Source organism: Equus asinus, chromosome 17 (assembly GCF_041296235.1).
Source record: "Equus asinus isolate D_3611 breed Donkey chromosome 17, EquAss-T2T_v2, whole genome shotgun sequence".
In the NCBI taxonomy this organism is placed as follows: domain Eukaryota; kingdom Metazoa; phylum Chordata; class Mammalia; order Perissodactyla; family Equidae; genus Equus; species Equus asinus.
Window position 1 is genome coordinate 16,139,597 of NC_091806.1, and position 21,797 is coordinate 16,161,393.

A 21,797-nucleotide genomic window follows, 5' to 3' on the forward strand; every position below is an offset into this window, starting at 1 on the left:
AATGCCTGCATTTAATTGCCACTAATGATCTTTAGTCTAATAAATTGTCTCTTCCTACAGCATATAATCAAAAAATATGTTTACCTGCCAAGCCATAATCAAATACTAGCCCCAAGGAATTCTGTCTAATGAAAAGGTTATAGTAAGTAGAGTAAAAATATTTGAGTTCAAGGGTGACTTAGGTCTTCTATGATCTAGTTATTTAAGCTTTCTGATTCTTTATTTTTTCTATAAAATAAGAACATTGGATCTCAATTTTATAAAGTTGTGGTAACCATGTGAGGACACTTTAAAAAGCTCACATTGGTTTAAATACAATTAATTTTTATAATCTCTGACAACTTTTACTTAACAGAATAAGAAACCTAAAATAATGTTAAACATTAGGTATATCTAGTGTGTGTCAAGAGGGTATTGGCAAGTATCCTTTTCCTAATTATATTCCACTCTGTCATAGGTACCAGTAAGTAGTACGGCTTTCTGAATACCAACTGTTTATATACGCAGGCACTTTATACAACTCTGTAATTAGAAAAGAAAGTGTTTCAATTTGCTGCAAAGCAAGAGAGGTTCTGATAGAAATGCTGCTTTTTTTCTGATAACCTTTGGAATGGTTGAAAGAACATCAAATTTGGATTTAGAACAATGTGGAACTGAATACTGGCTCAGTCTCTGACATTAGGCTGGTTATTTAACCATCTTGAACTTCATTTTCTCTGATCTCTAAAATAGGAATAATCATAATTACACCTACCATGTAAACGTGCTGTCTCAGGTGAGAGGTATGGGATGGGCTTTAAAGTAATAAAACATAAAAATGCAAAACTCGTGGAGGAAATAAAATCATCTTAGTTCATTTATTATCTGAAATTGTCTTCCTGTTTAAAAACCTTCTAATGGTATATTCAACTCTGCATTCCTTACTGTGTAGCTAACAGGGTTTAACATGGGATAACAAGAGTATAGAAAACTCCTATGGCCTTATCCATGGGAAGATTAGCTACTGGTCACAGGTATATAAAAATACAGGGTATGAAGAACAAAACAACAGCTGTGTTGTGGGAGCCACAGGTAGATAGGGCCTTTCTCTTCCAGGGAGAGCTGTGAGTCCTCCAGGAGCACAGGATGGCCACATAAGGTACCAATAGCATTACAAAAGTTATCATAGGAATTACTCCACCATTGGCAGCAACCAAGAAACCACCAAGGAATGTGTTAGTGCAGGCAAGTTGTATCAGGGGAAAAATGTCACACATGAAGTGATCCATAACATTGGAGCCACAGAATGCAAGCCAGAAAGTAACTAGAATCTGTACAACATAGTGGAAAAAAAACAGTGCCCAACACACCCCCACCAGGAGGCAGCACATGCAGTGGCTCATGATGGTCACATAGTGCAGAGGTCAACAGATGGCGACGTAGTCATCATAGGCCATGAACACAAGAAGGACAATCTCTGAAGCTCCTAATAAATGTTCAATAAAGATGTGTGTCATGCAGCTATGGAAGGAGACAGCTTTTGAATCTGAGAACAAATCAGCTAGCAATTTAGGGATTATGGAATAGGAATAACATGCATCTATCAAAGACAAGAAGGCCAGGAAGAAATACATTGGGAAGTCCAAAGTCTGGCTGCAGATTATAGTACCCACAATGAGCAGGTTGCCCATGACAGGGACAATGTAGGTGATAAATAATACCAAAAATAGGATTCTCTGATTCTAAGGATTCTGTGTAAGTCCCATTAGAATGAATTCAGTCACATTCATCCTGTCTTCTTTCATTTCAATAGCAATAATGAATTCAGAATTGGAGAATTAACATGTAAAGACAATATTTTCAATAGCAAGGTGATGAGAACTTCACATTTTAGGTTTTCAGGTAAACCCAAAGCATTTCAATAATTTAAGCTACTTTCTTTCATCATATGCCAGAGGGGAAGAAACATGCTACTTTTTTTATTTTATAAAGAGTGAACTTTTGAAGCTAACTCAGCTTCTTACAAGGATGCTGAAACCCTTCTTCAATACTTTCTGACAAGTGGTCACTGGGCCTTTGCTAGAGGACAGCCAGGCACAGGGAGCTCACCATACAATAAACTAGATTGCTTCTCTGCCAGTAAAAAATGTTAAAAACTCTTCCTTAAATATTAAGAAAAAAACTGTACAACTATTGGTTCTGGATTTGCACATTGTTGATACACAGATTAAGTCTAATTCACCCCTACTTCCATTTCAAAGCCCTTTAAATAAGTCACAGAGAAGTAGGGCTGTGGCTATCTTCTTCATCTGTTTATCCCCAGCAGTTGGTTTAGTATCTGATGCATTTATTTATTCAACAAACATTAAGTGAATAAATAAGTTGGAAGACTACTTATTTCCTCTGTGTTTTCTTTTTTCCAGCTAACTCCAAAAGAAGTGTTTTCTCTGTTTCACAGGAAAAAAATTGATAAACTGTTGGAATGTGAACTACACAAACACATTTTACCCCTTCAGTTCTACTCTCACTCTCTCTGCCTTGGGCAGCTGCCATCCCTAGCTGGCTTCCCTTACCTCTGGCAAACAGCTAGTACTAGCTGAATGTTAGGGGGCAGGTGAGAAGAAAAGAATATCAGAGTATTTATTGTCCAGGTTCCCTCCTGTGTTCTGTCAAAGACTCAGTGCCTTTAACTGAGGCTGCACTCTTCTAGGTGGACCCTCTGGGTCCCTGTGATCATTCTCTCCCCTGCTCTCTAAGGCCTAGTTGTGGGAATGGCTTTCTCTGTCATTAGCCTTGGAGTGCTTTATCATCCCTTATTAGTTTCTCTTAACCCTATCCAGACCTCGATAATCATAATTACACTCTTTTTAATCTCTCATTTTAAGTATGCTGTTTCAGGACTCCTACAGGTGCAGAAAGTTTGTCATTTTTTTCTTTGTAAATAAATAAAAATAAATGAAAAGATAGTTTTCCCTTTAAATAAATTTATTTTATTTAAAAAGCATCTTTACGGGGCCGGCCCGGTAGCACAGCGGTTAAGTTCACATGTTCCACTTCTCGGTGGCCCAGGGTTCGCCGGTTCGGATCCCAGGTGCGGACATGGCACCGCTTGGCACGCTATGCTGTGGTAGGCGTCCCATATATAAAGTAGAGGAAGATGGGCACAGATGTTGGCTCAGGGCCAGGCTTCCTCAGCAAAAAGAGGAGGACTGGAAGTAGTTAGCTCAGGGCTAATCTTCCTAAAAAAAATTAAATAAATAAATAAATGAATAAATAAGTAAAAAGCATCTTTACTTCTTCTGATGTATAGCTGTTAAATAAATTTAACTTTTTTCGGGAAAAAATATTGTATAAGACTTTGAAATGTAACATAAAGTTATTGAGTGTCTTAAACGGAAATCTACAGCACTCTCTTTGGGGTTTTGTGATTCTATAGGGTTTGTGCCTTTCAACACCTTTAAGCAATCTTACAACTCTTTAAGTTTTAGAAAACTGATAATGCAAATAATTCTTATCTATAGAAATGCAAATATTGTCTGATGAAAGTTCAATTGATTTCTCTGAATTACAGATAAAGCCAGTTTTGCATTTCTTTGAAAATTTATTACATATCCTTGATTGAACATTGTAAGTGTGGAGCACTGAATTCTCCTTTAGACTGATTATAATATCTTACTAGTTCCCTAATTAATGGGCTAAAAAAATCTTCCTCGTGTGTTCATTTTACATTTGTATGAGAGCCATGAATTCACTTTTTTAAAAGTTCTTTTGCTTTTAGATATTAGAATAGGGACCATTATATTTTAGAGAGAGAAACTAAAGACTCATAAAAATCCAGATATTCTCACACTGTGTTATTTCATCATGAGTTTTCTGTTTTATTTTGTTTAGGATTTCTTTCTATTTAATTAATTTATAAAACTTCTCCTTTAAAACTTGCTTTGAATTCACATGAAAATAAGATATGTTGTTTAAAAAACATTTTTATTAACCTCCCAATTCCACTCCCAGCCAGAATTAGCAAATATGAATATCCTTATCGATCAAAAGAAAAACCAAGCTGTTGAAGAAATTATGTCAATTTATCCATGGTGTGTGTGAGTGTGTGTGTGTGTGTGGAGAAGGATTATGTAATGAAATATAGTTTTTGCTCTATTTAATCATTCATTTATAAGTTCATTTCCAAATATTTACTAATTATCTGCTATGCACCCAGCCCTCTAAGAAGTGGTGATATAGCTGTAAAAAAACTCACAAAGCTCTACTTTCATGGAACTTACATTCTACTAGGGAGAGACAGAAAATGGCACATGAAAAAAGGAATTATATACCTATGAGAACAATAAAGCAGGGAAAAGGATACATGGAGTCTGGGAAGAAGGATTTTCTATAACGGAGTCAGAGAAGGCTTCTTTGAGAAGGAAATGCATAAGCCAAACTTTAAGAAAGCAAGGAAGGAGCTACAAAGATATCTAAGGAAACAAAGTTCCAGGTAGAGGGATCAGTAAGTGAAAAGTCCCTGAGGAGGGAGCATGGTTGGTATAATAGATCAAAGGAGGCCAGTGCAACTGGCCTGGAATGATTAAGGATTAGTGGATGGTAGATCTTGAGAGGCCCTTGTAGATAATTGGAAGAGGTATGACTTTATTCTAAGTGACAAGTAAAGCCATTGGAAGATTTTTCACAGAAGAATGGCAGATCCTGACATAACTGTCAAAGGGATTATTCTGGCTACCAAACAGAGAATAGGTTATTAGAGGAGCAAGAGTAGAAACAGCAGACTAATTAGGAGGTTATTGCAACCATCCACCTGAAAAGGGATGGTGGTTTGGACCAGGATGGCAGATGTATAATGAAGGTGAATCCAACAGAATTTGCTGATGGACTTGATGTGGATGTAAAGAAAGAAAAGAGTAAAAATTATTCCAAAGTTTTAGATGACATCACTTGAAGACAATGCTGTCATTTACTGAAACGACTTCATGTCTAGACGTCACAACTGACACAGTCAAAATTTGAGTGTTTATCAAGTGCTAGAAACAGTTAACCTTCATAACAACATTGAGACACTGTTATCCTTATTTAATAAGTGAAATAACTAAGACTTAGAGAGGGTGAAGAAGCCATCCAATGTAAATCAGTAGGCTGTGATCCTCGACGTTCATTGAAATAAAGAGCAAAGATAATTCTATAAAATGTATTTAACTTATGAAACTCTTTACTGTTTACTGAAGATAATTGGGTTAAATGGTGTCTGGGAGTGAGATAGCTACTAGCTCAGTAATTGGCACAAAGCAGACTACAACATAAGTAGGTAGCAATATCAATTATTTCAATTCTTATTGAATAGTTTTAGAAGAGTACAAATTGACTGTACAAATTGATGACATTTGACTATAACTATTAATATTACCATATTCTTCCTATGAGGCTGTATCTATGTCATCCAAAGCAGTGACTTACCAAAAAGAATGAGAACGTGTTTGTCTATCACTTATCTTTTAACCACCCAGCATGAATTTTTACTTCTTTACCAAAGTGACTGTAAGCTATTTATCACACACACACATATCTCCCCCCACACACACCAGAATTAATTTTGGCATTAGACAGAGACAGTGTTTGTCACACATGATTACAGTCTTAACATGAATGTCAAATCTAATATTCTGACATACAGAAATAGATTTACTTACAAGTGTTGTCATTCACTGATACTCTCTCTTTCAAACTCATTTTTTCTACCTTTTTGCTCAGCACCGACCTTCTGCCACAAAAGAGATCTCTGTTTGTCCACTGCTAGCCATCCCCTTCTCGTGCCTCTAGATTTGGTTTTCCTAAAGTTATCCTTCAACCTGTAATAGTCTACACTTAAGGAGTAAATGATATTTCTTCCCTTAGAATCCCAGAAGGTATCACTTTAGTACCTTCTAAAGAAAGATTGGTGAGCATAATCTGAGTAGGCTCTAGGAGAGGCTTAGCTGCCAAGAGGGCAGGAAATGTGAAGATACTTATCAGTGATGCATGTAGTAATATAGAAACTAGGATGGCTATATAGCTAGGACTCTAACTAGCCTCCTTTTTTCAGCCCCTAGGCTGAAAAATAAAGATATATTAACAGGCAGTATCACCATAGATCAGATAAGGCAAGAAAGAAAATTTTTGTCTGTGTGAGCCAAACAGAGAGAATCTAGTTTAAAAACTTCAGCGTCTTCTCTCTCACAAACATAGTTGCTTTGGTCTCTGGCTTGCAGTTGCAGTGATATCATCTAAATATTCTGGAGAACTAATGGAGAAGTTATCAAGTAAGAGATGATTGCAGTATTATCACAACCAGATATCCACGTGTTCCTTTTATGAAAACCACTCCCTTATTTCTCAGAATCCATTATTCATTCACTCATCCATTGATTCATTTTCTTACTGTCCAAACTTTCATTGACTCACATGCTAGTTCAATAACCATTTATTAAGCCCCTAATATGTGTAAGGGGTTGCAATGGTTTCTACAAGAAGAAATGCAGAGACATCGACCTGCTCTCAAAGAGCTCCTGGTCTATGATAAGTACAGCGAACATTCTAATGAAAAAAAAGAAAACATTGAAAGTGTCAGAAATGATTTCACTCATATGTGGAATATAAAAAGACTTGAAGACAAAGAGAACAATTTAGTGGTCACCAGGGGGAAGGGGGCAGAGGATGGGCACATGGGGTGAAGGGGCACACTTATATGGTGTCTGACAAATATTAATGTACAACTGGAATATCTCAATGTTGTAAACTATTATGACAATAAAAAAAGTGTCAGAGACATTCACTTGAGGGCTCTAGAGAGGCCATATAACCAAATGCAGATGCCTAGGATGCTGTAGCACTGTATCACGTCCTTGTGACTAGCTTGCTGAGTTAGGCACTTCAACATTTTGCACTGAAGATTAAGTGAACACTTAAAGTAGGGAATAGAATTCCAAATGCCTGATCTTGAAAGAACCACCTGAGTTTCCCATCACCTCAGAAAGCAAAGGACTGCTACTTCTTGTGCAAAAGGATTAAGAATTTGGAAGTGATAAGACTCCAAGGATTTCCTATATTTTATCAAAAAAGATCATCTAAATTTTTGGAGAGAGAGAAGTCCTTAGGTTTAATTGCTTTCAAATGTGATACCAGAAGCAGCACCTTCCACCAATAACCATGGTGTTTTCATTAACCTCGCTCATGCAATAACATGTCGAACAAACAACAGTACCTCTCCCAGAAATGCTCAGCTCCATTAGGAACCAAATTACTTGAGTCAAGGAAGAAAAGGTCTACTAACAGTCTATTGGTACCAGAGCTATAAGTCACTTTAGTGCATTTAAATAAGGCTTCCATTTTTGCCTTCAGGCTTTTTTTTTTTTTTTGAGGAAGATTGGGCCTGAGCTAACATCTGTTGCCAATTTTCCTCTTTTTTTTCTCCCCAAAGCCCCCCAGTACCTAGTTGCATATCCTAGTTGTAGGTTCTTCTAGTTCCTCTCTATGGGGCACCACCTCAGCAAGGCTTGATGAGCAGTGCCAGGTCTGAACCCAGGACCTGAACGGGCAAACCCCAGGCCACCAGAGTGGAGTGCATGAACCTAACTACTCAGCCACCTGGCTGGCCCCTGCTTTCAGGAATTAAAGGACACGTCTTGAAAATCTTTCACCTTGATAGAAATATACTGATTTACTGTATTTTTAAATGTTATACATTTTTTGGAAAAATATAGGCACAATTATGTAAAAGCATGAGTGAGAAAATACAGAAAGTAAGGCAAAACAGTATTATTTTATAGGTTTATTGTAATGCTGAAATTAATATATTTCTCTTTTTTTACTTTTCTGTATTTTATATTTTTCTTTGATGATTATATCTTTTTCTAATTTTAGAAAAGATACATTTAAAGAAATTTTAATACCGTTGTGAATGTTACAGTAGCTTTTTCTCACCTCTATTTCCATTTCTGTGGTGTCAGAAATATTAAAATTCTGAGATAATTGAGGACTAAGGAAAGTAAGCCTACTGTCATCTTAAAAGGTGTGAATGGGGCCAGCCCGGTAGTGCAGTGGTTAAGTTCACACATTCTACTTTGGTGGCCCCAGGGTTCGCAGTTCAGATCCCAGGTGCAGATCTGGGTGCCACTTGTCAAGCCATGCTGTGGCAGGCTTCCCACATATAAAGTAGAGGAAGATGGGCACGGATATTAGCACAGGGCCAATCTTCCTCAGCAAAACAGAGGAGGATTGGCAGCAGATGTTAGCTCAGGGCTAATCTTCCTTAAAAGTATATACATATATATATATATATTTATAAAAAGATATGAATTACTTTGTAAATTATAGAGTTCTGCATGAAGGTTAGCCATTATTATTATAAGTAATGATTAAAAACTAATATGGACTGTTTCATATATGCTGGCATTGTGCAAATAAGTTTACATAAATTATATCATTTAATATTTTTTAAAAAGGGTTATATGTGGTTGCTGTTTCCTCCTATTTTCCTAGATATGAAAATTGAGATAAGGAAAGGTTAAGCCTTGGACGCCAGGACATACAGTTAGTGAGGAGCAGACCTGAAGATGTAACTCAAGTCTGTCTGGCCTCAAGTCTTGATCTTTTTTCTTTGTTTTAAAGATTGGCACATGAGCTAACAACTGTTGCCAAACTTCCTTTTTTTTTCCTTCTTATTCTCCCCAAACCCCACCACAGTACATAGTTGCATATTCTACTTGTGAGTGCCTCTGGTTGTGTCATGTGGGATGCCTCAAGGCCTGATGAGCAGTGCCATGTCCACACCCAGGATCCAAACTGACAAAACCTTGGGCTGCCATTGAAGAGGAGAGCACGAACTTAACCACTTGGCAATGAGGCTGGCCCCTAGTCTTGATCTTGACCTTAGCCTCACATTACCTCCCATGTAAAAACTTACTGAAGTAGTTAGCATGATCCTTCTTTAAAATCCATCTTTCAACAGAGGCTTTAAAAAGACTGTTTCTCATCCTAACTCATGGAGGCATAAAAAATGGATTCAAAAAACACTTGGGAATTTGAAATATGTCCACTTCTTCCTCTGAGAATCTCGTATCTCCCCTCTCAAGAGAATTTAGATTATTATTACTTATTTATTTACTTTGTTAAGTCAGTTAACAACATATTACGATGCCTATTCATTTCTAAACTGCCATAAATTTGCTGTTAAAAGGAAGTATCATATATTGAGCACATGTTATTTTCAATCCTCTTTCATATTTAATCTCAATAACCCTGTGAGATGAATACTTTTTTCCCAATTCATAGTTACAAAAGCTAAGGCTTGGAATGGTTTATTTCGCTTGTCCAGGATGGTGTAACTAGCAAGTGGTAGAACTAAAAACCAGTTTCTGCTCTTTCATTCCACAGTGTTCTCTGCCTGATTTAAGAACCCTCCAAAATCAGAAGTTTCTGGAAAGTGTTGAACCATGTTTCACTTTAAGCAGAATAATCATCTTGGATTTCAAATTATATTCTAATGATAATATTCTGAGAATTCAAGTAAATGGAGGTGATAATTTGATCTATAAATAAATAAACAAATTAAAAAACCTTAGGCATCAAGAATTGAACGGATTACTGGAGAGTATCTAATTCATTCCATTTACTTCATATCAAGAAACTGAAACCCAGGAAAGAAAAGAATCATTCCCAAAGTTGCACATTCAGATGGTGACAGATTAAGGCTAAGAATTTAGGTTTCCTAAATCCTAACCTGTTTATCTTTTGCCTAGCCGGAATAACTGGAATTCTCATTTGTTACACAGTAATTCAAATAAAAGATATTGCTTTGTTTGCCTAATTGATCTATTTAATTACTTCAATGAACCTCATTGTTCTCCAAGTGAGACCTGCCTTGGGAAATGATGATGCTGAGAGATCATAACCAAATACAGCCTTTGACTCTCTACTCTAGGATTTTCTCATATAATGGTAAATCACAAAACATAAAGATTAATAATACAGAATTGTTTTAAGCTTCCATTTTCTGCACAGATTTAGCCCATCTCCATTTTAGTGCCAAACCAAACAAGTAAATTAAATGGAAACATTATAAGACTCGTTCTCTGCATCTGTCAAATCTTTTTGGTAGCCCAAGGATGTGGTGCCACATTTTGCTTACTATTTTGGAAAGGAAGATTAGTTCCAAATACTTCTACACAGTCCTTCATGTCATGATAACTGTACTCCAGTGATCAAGGGCCCACCATGGAAACTTATGCCTCTTGTGGAATACATTTAGTCTAATATATAGGCAGAACTCGCCCACTGTGATCTCTTGGGGCCAACATTATTTCACCTTCAATCAGCCTTCTGACTAGTGGACCATAGTGGCATTCTAACACTCAGAAATAAACAATAGCTTAGAACCTATTTCCGGTAATCTCCAGAAGGATTTGAGTACTTCTCTTTACTCAGAGCAGTTACCCTGGTAAATGGTCTCAGATTCCTCAGAGAAAGGTTAAGATCAAGATTTACACCACATATTTGTGGTGATATCACAGAGTTCTTATTCTATGATACCTGATGACTCCCTCATTCAACAAGCTCTTGATTTGGAAATTATTCACATCTAGTGATTGGATGAAAAGCCCTGCTTTTCCTGAATTGAAACCTGGTGATTCAATTCAGCGCTCTGCTCACCAAGACCAGATTTAATTTTTATCATCATCATCATCATCATAATCATCAATCATAATCATAATGATCATCATCATCACATTAGTCGGCTTGGGTTGCCATGACAAAATACTGGGTAGTTAAAATAATAGACATTTATTCTCTCACAGTTACTGAAGCTAGAAGTTTAAGATCAAGGTGACAGCAAGGTTGGTGTCTGGTGAGGCCTCTCTTCCTAGCTTATAGATGGCCACCTTTTCACTCTGTCCTCACATGGCCTTTTCTCTGTGCACACAAGAGAGAGAACACTGGTGTCCCTTCCTCTTCTAAAGACAACAGTTCTAGTGAATTAGGGCCCCACCCTTATGATATCAAAGAGTACCAGCTATTCCAGTCCCCATTGTTCAAGGCTTTCAAGCCTAGTACCAGATATACATGAGTGAAGAATCTTTTCAGATGACTTCAGCCTCAGACAATTTTTTACTATAACTCCACGAGATGATGAGTCAGAAGTACCCAGCTGAACTGATCAAATTTCTGACCCACTAAAAACATCTGAAATAATAAAATGAATGTTGGTGTTTTAAGTCACTAAATTTTGGAGTGATTTTTTATGCTGCAGTAGTCTCTGAAACACTGCAATAATTTAGACACTGTAGTATTGGATCATGGATAGATACACTTATTGACCAAAGTTGAAAGCTAAGAAATAGAATCATAGAAATACAGATTTTTATATATGAAAGTAGTGTTATGACAGGGTACTGGGAAACAGAATGATTATTCAATAAATGTGCTAAGAAAATTATTTATCCCTATAATAAGAAATGAAAACGTATTTCTACCTCACACCACACCTGAAAATTTATATCCTACATGAGTTGAAAATATAAAAGTGAAAAGAAAAACTTTAAAAATGTTAAAGGGAATTATCTTTATAAACTCAAGGCATAGAAAGACTTTGAGAAGTACATGCAGAGATCTTTCATCCCGAGTCCAGCTCCTCATTTCTGCATCATAGCTTAGGTGGTGAATCCGTGTTCACTCCAGTATCCAGATGTCAGCTCCTCCAATTCTGATAATTTTGAAGTATTTAATTCACTGTATTGTATTTCTTTCTGATTAATGTATCTAGAGTACTTTTTATTTCCTTCACTGAAAAGTAAATAGAACTTCATGGCTGACATTTACTCAACATGCGTTAAATAAGTGAGGCATTAACATTGCTAGGCACACCAAATGAATCCAATTATAAAATGAGAAAATGGTGAAGGCGTATTTTATGCCTTAGAAACTATGTTGTGTATTGACTTCTAACAAGGAGCATGTAATGCCAGAGCCTTAAAAATATGATATTTTAAATACAGTATTTGATCACCAGAACTACTATAGAGCAGTTATAAACAGAGAAATCATCTTTGACTTCTCACTTAGGTCAAGAATGCATAGTTACAAAAAATCAGAAAGGCTTTTATTATGTAAAACAAAATAATATGTTCCCCAAATGTTATACATATATTGCATGCAAAAAAAAAATGTGTATCCAGAGTTTAATTAAATGTAGGCAGATTCCGGGGCTTTACTGTGATATAACTGACTTAAATATGTATTTTAGCTATTGGAGGAGACCAGTTGATCTACCTGAACGAAACTTAAGTTCTTCCCAGGTATTTTCTGAGCCTGGTCCTTCCCCTGGGCAAACATCGCGACTTTGTAATTTCTCTAGTATATGCAGTTGCTTTTGAATGTCCTATTCTTTGATATCTGGCTCCTAAAAGGGGAAAATAAAAATGGAGAGAAAAAGGTGTCACCCCCTTTAAACATCCTGGAATTCACTTCAACCAGAGAGAGAGGCACTTGTAACAATGGGATGAGGGGCAGCAACAATGGCCACCACCTCTTTGCCTGAACTAATAATAATAATAACAATACTGATAATACTAATAGTTTGTCTGATCAGAAATAGTAATCAGGGATCAGAGCACAGATTCTGATACTTGGAGGGTGGGGTCATTTTAGCCCACTCTGGCTCCCAAAAGCTGTGTGCAAGCTGCTCCAGGAACACAGACACAGCTGCCTGCCACAGGGCTGAGGAGGGTGGGGATGAGGAGCTGTACTGTGCCAAAAGCTGAAGTCGACTGACATTAACTGCAATTTACCATCCAAGCTTTGCCCTGGAAGTTGTAAGCCTTCAATAGACTCCAGAGTTCTAGAATGTGTTATATCAGACAGATTCTGCCAGTGAAATTATCGTCCAGGTGGGGAGGCGGATTTCTGGTGCATCCTACTCCACCATTTTCCCAGAATCCTCTGACATGGGTTGCTTTTCGGAATGAAGAAAAGGTTCTGGAACTACACAGTAGTAACACACTAAACACCTTTTATAAACACATTAGGAACCACTGAAGTTTTTGCTGTAAAATGTTGAATTTTATGATATGTGAATGATACCTCAATAAATAAAATGCTTGCTTGTATATAGCTCCATTCCCTTCCTCACTCCTTTGTACTGTTATTGTCATACAAATTTTATCTTCCTATGTTTTCAAGGGCATTCACATAGATTTTGACTTGTTATTTATGCTGTTGTCTTTTAAATCAGACAATAAAAGAACTAAAAGCAAATGTATGAATATTTATATTGTCTTTTATGTTTTCCTATGTTATTTTTTTACCAACACTCTTTGTTTCTTCAAGTGGATTCAAGATACTATCTAGAGAGCTTTCATTTCAGCTTGAAGCACTGCCTTTAGTATCTGTTATAGGGCAAGTTTATCTGGGAATATTTTTGTTCATTTTTGAACGATAGTTTTGCATGATATATAATTCCGGATTTACAGTGTTTTTTCATCACACTGAATATGTTATCCCAGTGTCTTCACAGACCCATGGTTTTCAGTGAGATACTTACTGTGAATCTTACTGAGGAGACCTTGTATTGCTTGCTTCTTGCTATTTTCCAGATTCTCTTTTTTTCTTGGCCCTTCACAGTTTGATTATGAGGTATCTTGGTGTGCACGTCTTTAAGTTCATCCCAGTTAGCCTTTATTGAGATTCTGCAAAGTGTAGATGTTTTGCATCAAATTTTGAAAGTTTCGTTATTATTTTTTCAAATATTCTTTTATGCATAGCTCTGTCTCCTCTTATTTTTGGACAATCATATATGTATGTTGGTATGCTTGGCGTTGTCCCACAGGTCTCTGAGAGACTGTTCATTTTTCTGCATTCTTTTTTTCTTTCTGTCCCTCAGACTGGATAATCTCAATGACCTGTCTTCAACTTCATTGATTGTTTTTTTCTACTTCCTCAAATCTACTATTGAGCTACTTTAGTATATTTTTCATTTCAATTATTATGCTTTCAACTCTAGAATTTCTTTTTGTTCTTTTTTAAAATTTCCATCCATTTATTGATATAAATCATTTAGTTGTTGAGGCATTGTTCTATAGCTTTCGTTTAGATCTTTAGACATGGTTTCTTTTAGTTCTTTGAATATTTTAAAATCATTAATTTAAAGTCTTTGTCTAGTAAGTCCACCATCTAGGCTACCTTAGGGACATTATGTATTGACAGTGTTTCTCTTCCTTTGTATGAGACATACATTCCTGTTTCTTTGTATGTCTTAATTTTTTTTTAGTGAAAACTGGAAATTTAAATGATATAATGTGGCAAATCTGGAAATCATATTTACCCCACCAGTACCACTCAGGATTTCTTTTAGTTCATCATATTTGTTATTGTTGCAACTTGTTCTTTCATTGGTTTTCCTGCTAAAACTAATTTTAACAGCCACATTCTTCATCATGAGTGACCCCCGAAGTTTTTCCTCAATTAGTTTAGTGGTCAGCTAATATTGGATGGAAATTTCCTTAAATGTGTTAAAGTGATCAGTTTTCCAGCCTTTGTGAGGCGTTATGTGTGTGCATTGGGGCACGGATTCAATGGTCCAGCAAGAAGTTTACAACTATACTTTACCCTTCTCCTCCCTTGTGCAGAGCCTCAGGGTTAGTTGGCATTAAATAGTAGAGCTTTCTTAGGTAATTCCTGAAAATTCATCCAGACTTGGGCATGCACATGGCCTTCTAGATTCCCAGGGATATATCTCAGCTTTTCAAATTCCCCTATGCATATCTCATTCCACAGATTTTTCCGTTAAGTTTTTTGGGCAGTTTCATGTTTTTCCCACTTATTATTGTCACCTCAAAGAGCTAGGAAGTTAAATGTTGTTCACTGAATTTTTATTAAGTAAATGTCTCAGAGAAAATGTCCTCACAGAGTGAGCTCTGAGACAGAGTAGATAAAGACAAGCCCTGCAGATGGGAGATATAGGATGCTTAAAGATGAATAAAATAATTCTCTGAGAGTGAAGTCTGAAGGAGCTCTAAACCTGTTCAGCCCCCTCCAATGTGTGTCAGACTGCTGGTTTTCATGAGCATCATGATTGCAAGACACTATGTTCTTGGGGAGAGGGTTATTTAATAGGGAAAGTTATACTGCTGCAAAATTCACTGTTATCAGGATTCAGCTATTTTTTTTCCTTAAATAACCTCTGGATTGTTGAAAGCCTTTTATTAATTTTCAGATTTCCAAAAATTTTATCTTGATGATTTTTACCAGTACTTTCATTGTCTTTGTGAAGGAATGAATTTTCATAGGCCATTATTCCACCATTCTGGGAGTGACTCCCTTGACTTTTCCAATTTGGAAAACAGCATACAACATATTAGATATGTGCCTTTGTTTATAGAGTTGCCTAAAAAGTTGAAAATTTTGAGTTAGTTCAGAACAGGAGAAGAGTCTGCAGAAGGTACTCGTGTACTAAAAGTTACCCTGAGAAATGGGCCTTATAACCATGCAGATGAATCATGCTGGAAAGTTTTTACGAAATAAAGTGATATAATATGGGTGTCTGGTAAGCCTCCAAAGGAGACTCACAGTGCAGACAATTAGGATTTTTAATGACTCAGTACACTCTTCGTTTGTCAAAAATTCTCCTTGACAAAGTAATTCAAGGCTTGCTAACAGGCTTTGATATAGACAAACTTCAACCGTGGGATTCCAAGAGAAAATGAGAACAAAATGTCCATTGTTAAGGAGATGTTATTTTATCCAACAAATTGTGAAAACACGTAAATAAAACTGCTTACTATTTTAAAATAGAAATTATATATAGATATGTAGACATATATATAGATATGTAGAGATACATATATATCTATAAATCTATCTATCTATCTATCTATCTATATATATATATCTAGGCCCAAACAGGTGTAGAAGGCACAAGTAATTTGCTTGAGCATTGACTCAAATTCCAGTATTAGTTGGTCTGGCACATAAGGATCTTAAAAGCTGCCACTCCAACCTAATAACAAGTAAAAAGTTGAACAAAGTGAAAAATCAACAACTCGTCTAAGATCATTCTTCTATGGGTTTAGCATTGCTCTGATACCAAAACCAGACAATGATATTGTAAGAAAAAAACTACAGACTAGTGTCTCTCATGAACATAAATGTAAAAATCCTCAAGAAAATATTAGCAAATCAAAACCAACAATGTATAAAATCACTTATACATCTTGACCAAGTGGGATTTATCCCAGGTATGCAAGGCTGGTTCAACATTTTAAATCAATTAATGTACTCCATCACATCAACAGACTAAGGAAGAAAAATCACATGATCATATCAATAGATGAAGAAAAAGCATCTGACAAAATTCAGCACCCATTCGTGATAAAAATTCTTGTGAAAATAGGAATAGAGGAGAACTTCTTCAATCTGATAAAGAATATCTACAAAATACCCTGCAGCTAATATCATTTTTAATGTAAGAAACTCAAAGCTTACCTGCTAAGATCAGGAACAAGACAAGGATATCGCCTCCAACCACTGCTTTTCTAAATTGTACTGCAAATCATAGTCAATGCAATAAGACAAGAAAAGGAAATAAAAGATATACAGGTGAGAAGGAAGAAATAAAACTGTCTTTGTTCACAGACGGCATGAGCATCTATACAGAAAATCCAAAAGAACTGATTTTTAAAAACTTCTGGAACTAATAAGAGATTATAGCCAGGTTGGAGGATGCAAGCTTAATATACAAAAGTCAATCCTATATAGCAGCAACGAATAAATGGAATTTGAAATTAAAACACATTACTATATACATTAGCACCTCCCTCTAAAGTGAAATACTTAGGTATAAAGCTAACAAAATATATGCAAGATTTGTATGGGGAAAACTACAAAGCTCTAATGAAAGATATCAAGGAGGAACTCGATAAACAGAGAAATATTCCACGTTCATGAATGGGAAGTCTCAGTGTTGTCAAGATATCAGTTCTTCCCAACTTGATCAATAAATTTAATGCAATCCCAATCAATATTCCATCAAGTTCTTTTGTTGATATCACCCAAATGATTCTAAAGTTTATATGGAGAAGCAAAAAACTCAGAATAGTCAATTCAATATTGAAGGAAAACAAAGCTGGAGGACTAATACCACCGGACTTAAAAATTTACTATATAATTTATATATAATATAAGTTTTATATTATATACAAAATTTTCTGTAAATATACAGAAAAGAAGACAATATAGTAGTGACAAAAAAAATGTACTAAACAGATCCATGGAATGGAACAGAGAGCCCAGAAATAGACCCATATAAATATAGTTGTCTGATCTTCAACAAAGACACAAAGACAATACGATGGAGGAAAAATAGTCTTTTCAACAAATGGTATGGAACAACCAGACACACATATGCAAAAAATAAATCCATACAGACCTTACATTTTTCAGAAAAATTAACTCAAAATGGATCATATATCTAAATGTAAAAGGCAAAACTATAAAACCCTTAAAAGAAAACATAAGAGAAAATCTAGATGATCTTGAGAATGGTGATGACTTAGTTACAACACCAAAGGTGGGATACATGAAAGAAAATATTGATAAACTAGACTTTATTAAAATTAAAATCTTGTACTTTGCAAAAGTCAATGCAAGAGATTGAAAATACAAGCTACCTACTGCAAGAAATATTTGCAAGATATAATAATAGACTGTTACCCAAAATATGCAAAGAACTCTTAAAACTCAATAATAAGGAAACAAATAACCTTACCAAAAAAAGAGGAAAAGCCTTAGCAGAAAACTCACCAAAGAAGATATACAGATGGCAAGTTGAAAAGATGTTAAATATTGTGCATCATCAGGCAATTGCAAATTAAATTAACAATGAGTTACCACTACGCACCTATTAGAAGGGCCAAAATACAAAACACTGGTAACACCAAATGCTGGCAAGAATGTACAGCAAAAAGAACTCTTCATTCATTGCTGGTAGGAATTCAAAATGCTGAAGCCACTTTGGAAGACATTTTGGCAGTCTCCTACAAAACTAAACATACTCTTACCAAATTATCCTGAAATCATTTTCTTTAATATTTATCCAAAGAAGTTGAAAACTTTCATCCACAAAGAAGTTTTACATGGATGTTTATAGTAGCTTTACTCTTAATTGCCAAACCCCACAATTATTGCCAAAACAACCAAGCTATCCTTCAGTAGAAGAATGGACAAATAAACTGTGGCATATCCAGACAAGGTAACATTATTCAACACTAAAGAGAAATGACAAGACATGGAAGAAACTTACATGTATATTACTTAGTGAAAGAAGTCAATCCAAAAAGACTACATTCTGTATGATTCCAACTATATGACATTTTGGAAAAGGCAAAGCCACAGAGACAATAGAAAGATCAGTGTTTATTAGGGGTTAATCAGGAGGGAGGAATGAACAGGTAGAGTACAGAAGGTTTTTAGGGCAGTTAAACTAGTCTGTACAATAGTACGATGGTGGATTCCTGTCACTGTGCATTTTTTCAGACCTACAGAAAGTACAATATCAAGGGCGAATCCTAACGCAAACTATGTACTTTAGATAATGATGATGTTTCAGTGTAGATCCATCAAATGTAATAAGTATGCCACTGTGTTGTAGGATGTCAATAATGGAGGAGGTCACACTTATTTTGGGACAGGGATACAGGGAATTCTATATATTCTACTCAATTTTGCTGTGATATTAAAACTGCTTTAAAAAATAGTATTTTTAAAGATTAACACTTGATAATCTATTTTTAACGTTCCTAATTAACTTCTCCTTTTGCTTCATCATTTCTCTCTCATTCACACCTAGGGCATCATAAAAGGTCACCTAAGAGAGTTAGATTTTTTTTAAGGCAAAAAAAATCACTTAGATGTGTGGTTTTACACAGTGCATTGACTTCAGGAAAAATATTATTATTGCATATAGTCCTACAAGGTGGTGATGAAAGGGAGTAGTGAAGGAAGTAGTCTCAGTAGGCATTTTTTCAGGAGGCATATCTGGTAACAAACTTTGCTAAGAGATAATCTGAGGCATAGACCTACCTCATTCATGGCTTGGCTATCTGGTCAAGAACTTAGAAAGAAAAAGATTAAAAGCAAGGGTATGGTAGATAATAAGGCAGTGCATGGACCTTTTAGAATGAACATGATATGAAAATCTATTTGTTCCATGTAAATGCCCACCAGACATCAAGGAGAAGACTCTTGATGAGCAAGTTGACAGGATGACCCATCTGTGAATGACAGTCAAGTTCTTTCCAAGCTCTCACAGCTTGCTAAATGGGTCAATGTAAAAATTGGATCTAATGGCAGTCTAATATCATGCATGGGCTTAATAATATGTATTTGTCTTCACCAATGCTTTTCTGGCAACCTCTGTAGCATAACGCTCAACATATCATTAATGAATACAGGCCATTGCAGAGAACTCGATAAAGCACCAGTCAGGTATCTGATGTTAGGTTTATTGTATCAGACCCAGTTAATCATGAAAGAGTCACTTATTTGTCTTCACAAGAATAGATAAATTCTCGGGCCGGCCCAGTGGCACAGCAGTTAAGTTCGCAAGTTCCGCTTCGGCTGCCCAGGGTTCGCCGGTTGGGATCGCGGGCGCAGACATGGCACCGCTTGGCAGATCATGCTGTGGTAGGCCTCCCACATATAAAGTGAAGGAAGATGGGCACGGATGTTAGCTCAGGGCCAGCCTTCCTCAGCAAAAAAGAGGAGGATTGGCAGCAGATGTTAGCTCAGGGCTAATCTTCCCCACCTCCAAAAAAAGAATAGATACATTCTGTTTATAGTACTCCTGTACATGGACTCACAAAACTCTTTTTATTCATTCCCATTAAATCCTATTCAACATTGTCTCTAGCCAAGAATCCCACATCACAGCAAAGCTCATAGTCGTGAATGTCACCCACAGAAATTTGTTCTAAGTATCAGCCAAATACTTTCTCATTACTTTGAGTGACAGTAAACTTTCAAAGGTAGCTTGTTTTTCACTTTAGAAAATAAATAACTCTTTCTTTTAAAGTCCCATTTGAATACAAACTGAGAAAAATAAAGTTATAGGGTGAAATTAGTTTCTTTTTTTTATTTTTCCTTGTGATAGGACAAATATCTGGGCCTTTTATTCATCCTCTAGAATTTCTCTATTAGATTAGTTCTAACCTCAAAGGACTATTAGTGCTCTAGTATAAACAAAGAAAAGCATGCCTAGAGAATCCATTGAATTCACTACCATCCATTGTCAGAATTTACTGCCTGTTTGTTGCTTTAGAACTAGTAACAAATGTGTTCAGTGTGGGTGACACATTCTTATTCTACCTAAGGTTAACTTTTTAAACCAGAGTTTTTCCATGGCATTTTTCATCTCTGAATTTCTCAAGGTGTATATTAAAGGATTCAACATGGGAGTGATAACTGTACAAACCACAGTTATGGATTTATCAATGGGAAAGTTGGAAACAGGTCTAACATACATGAAAATACAGGGAACAAAAAAGAGGACAACCACCATGATGTGGGAAATGCAGGTAGACAGGGCTTTGCGCCTCCCTTCCTGACTGTGAGCTTTAAGGGAATTCAGAATGACTCCATGGGAGATTAGTAGAAGGATAAAGATGACCATACAGATTGCTCCACCATTGGCAACCACAGTGAAGCCTACCACGTAAGTGTCAGTGCAGGCAAGTTCCAATAATGGGTACATGTCACACATGAAGTGATCAATGACATTGGGTCCACAAAAGGGGAGGTTGTACACAAAGAGAAGTTGAACCATAGAGTGCACAAAACCTCCAACCCAGGCCACCACTACCAGCAGGATGCAAACCTGTTGATTCATGATAGTCAAGTAGTACAGCGGCTTACAGATGGCCACATAGCGATCATAGGCCATTGCCACCAGAATGAAGACCTCAGAACCAGCAAATAAGTGTTCTAGAAATAGCTGTCCCATGCAAGCTGGGAAGGAGATTGTCTTTTTATCACAGAGTAAGTCTATAATCAATTTGGGTGAAATGACAGTGGAATAAACTGCATCCATGAGTGATAGATGGACAAGGAAGTAGTACATTGGGGAGCCCAGAGAGGGGCTGGCAAAAACAGTCAACACAATGATCAAGTTGCCCACCATTGTCACAATGTAGATGAGTAAAAACATGAAAAATAATGCCTTTTGCCCCTCAGGATCCTGAGTGAGGCCCAGGAGGACAAATTCTGTCACATTGTTACTATGTCCCATTTACTCTTCCATAAGGCCTGTTTCAGGGATGAGAGCTCAGAACAGGACCTGAAATGAAATTGTGAACATGACAGTGAATACGTTTATTATGTTATAGACACATCTTCATCATTATGTCTTCCACAGTGGTTTACACTCAATAAACATTTAGTAAATATCTATTGAGGTCTTCTACCAAAGAGCCCATTACATCTTCCTTTGACAATTCTACTTCTCCTCAGATGAATTTGCCTGGATTACAAGTAACAGATTCTATCTCAAAGTCCTAGTGGATCTTCTCCTCTGTGGAGAACGTAATCAAAGGCCAATAGTCAAGTCCTACATTTAATAAAGACATTTAAATTGTGTCCGTTTTTGGCACAGAAGTCTGCAATGATGAACAGAGAAAGGGCTCCTATTCTCCAGAAACTTACTCACTGGTGGTGGTGATAAACTCTAAATAAATTGGCATGGATTCAGACCTTTGAGTTGGTAGTATTTGTAGTAAGTACCTTGACAATAT

General features: G+C 36.3%; 1 protein-coding gene across 1 annotated transcript; it reads right to left on the reverse strand.

Annotated features, from left to right (window-relative positions):
* Positions 1-20,347: 20,347 nt before the first annotated feature.
* On the reverse strand, positions 20,348-21,295 carry LOC106821862 (olfactory receptor 4A5-like). The gene has a single exon (XM_014826744.3). The coding sequence runs from the start codon at positions 21,293-21,295 to the stop codon at positions 20,348-20,350; it is 948 nt and encodes a 315-aa protein (XP_014682230.3).
* Between the last annotated feature and the right edge of the window lie 502 nt (positions 21,296-21,797).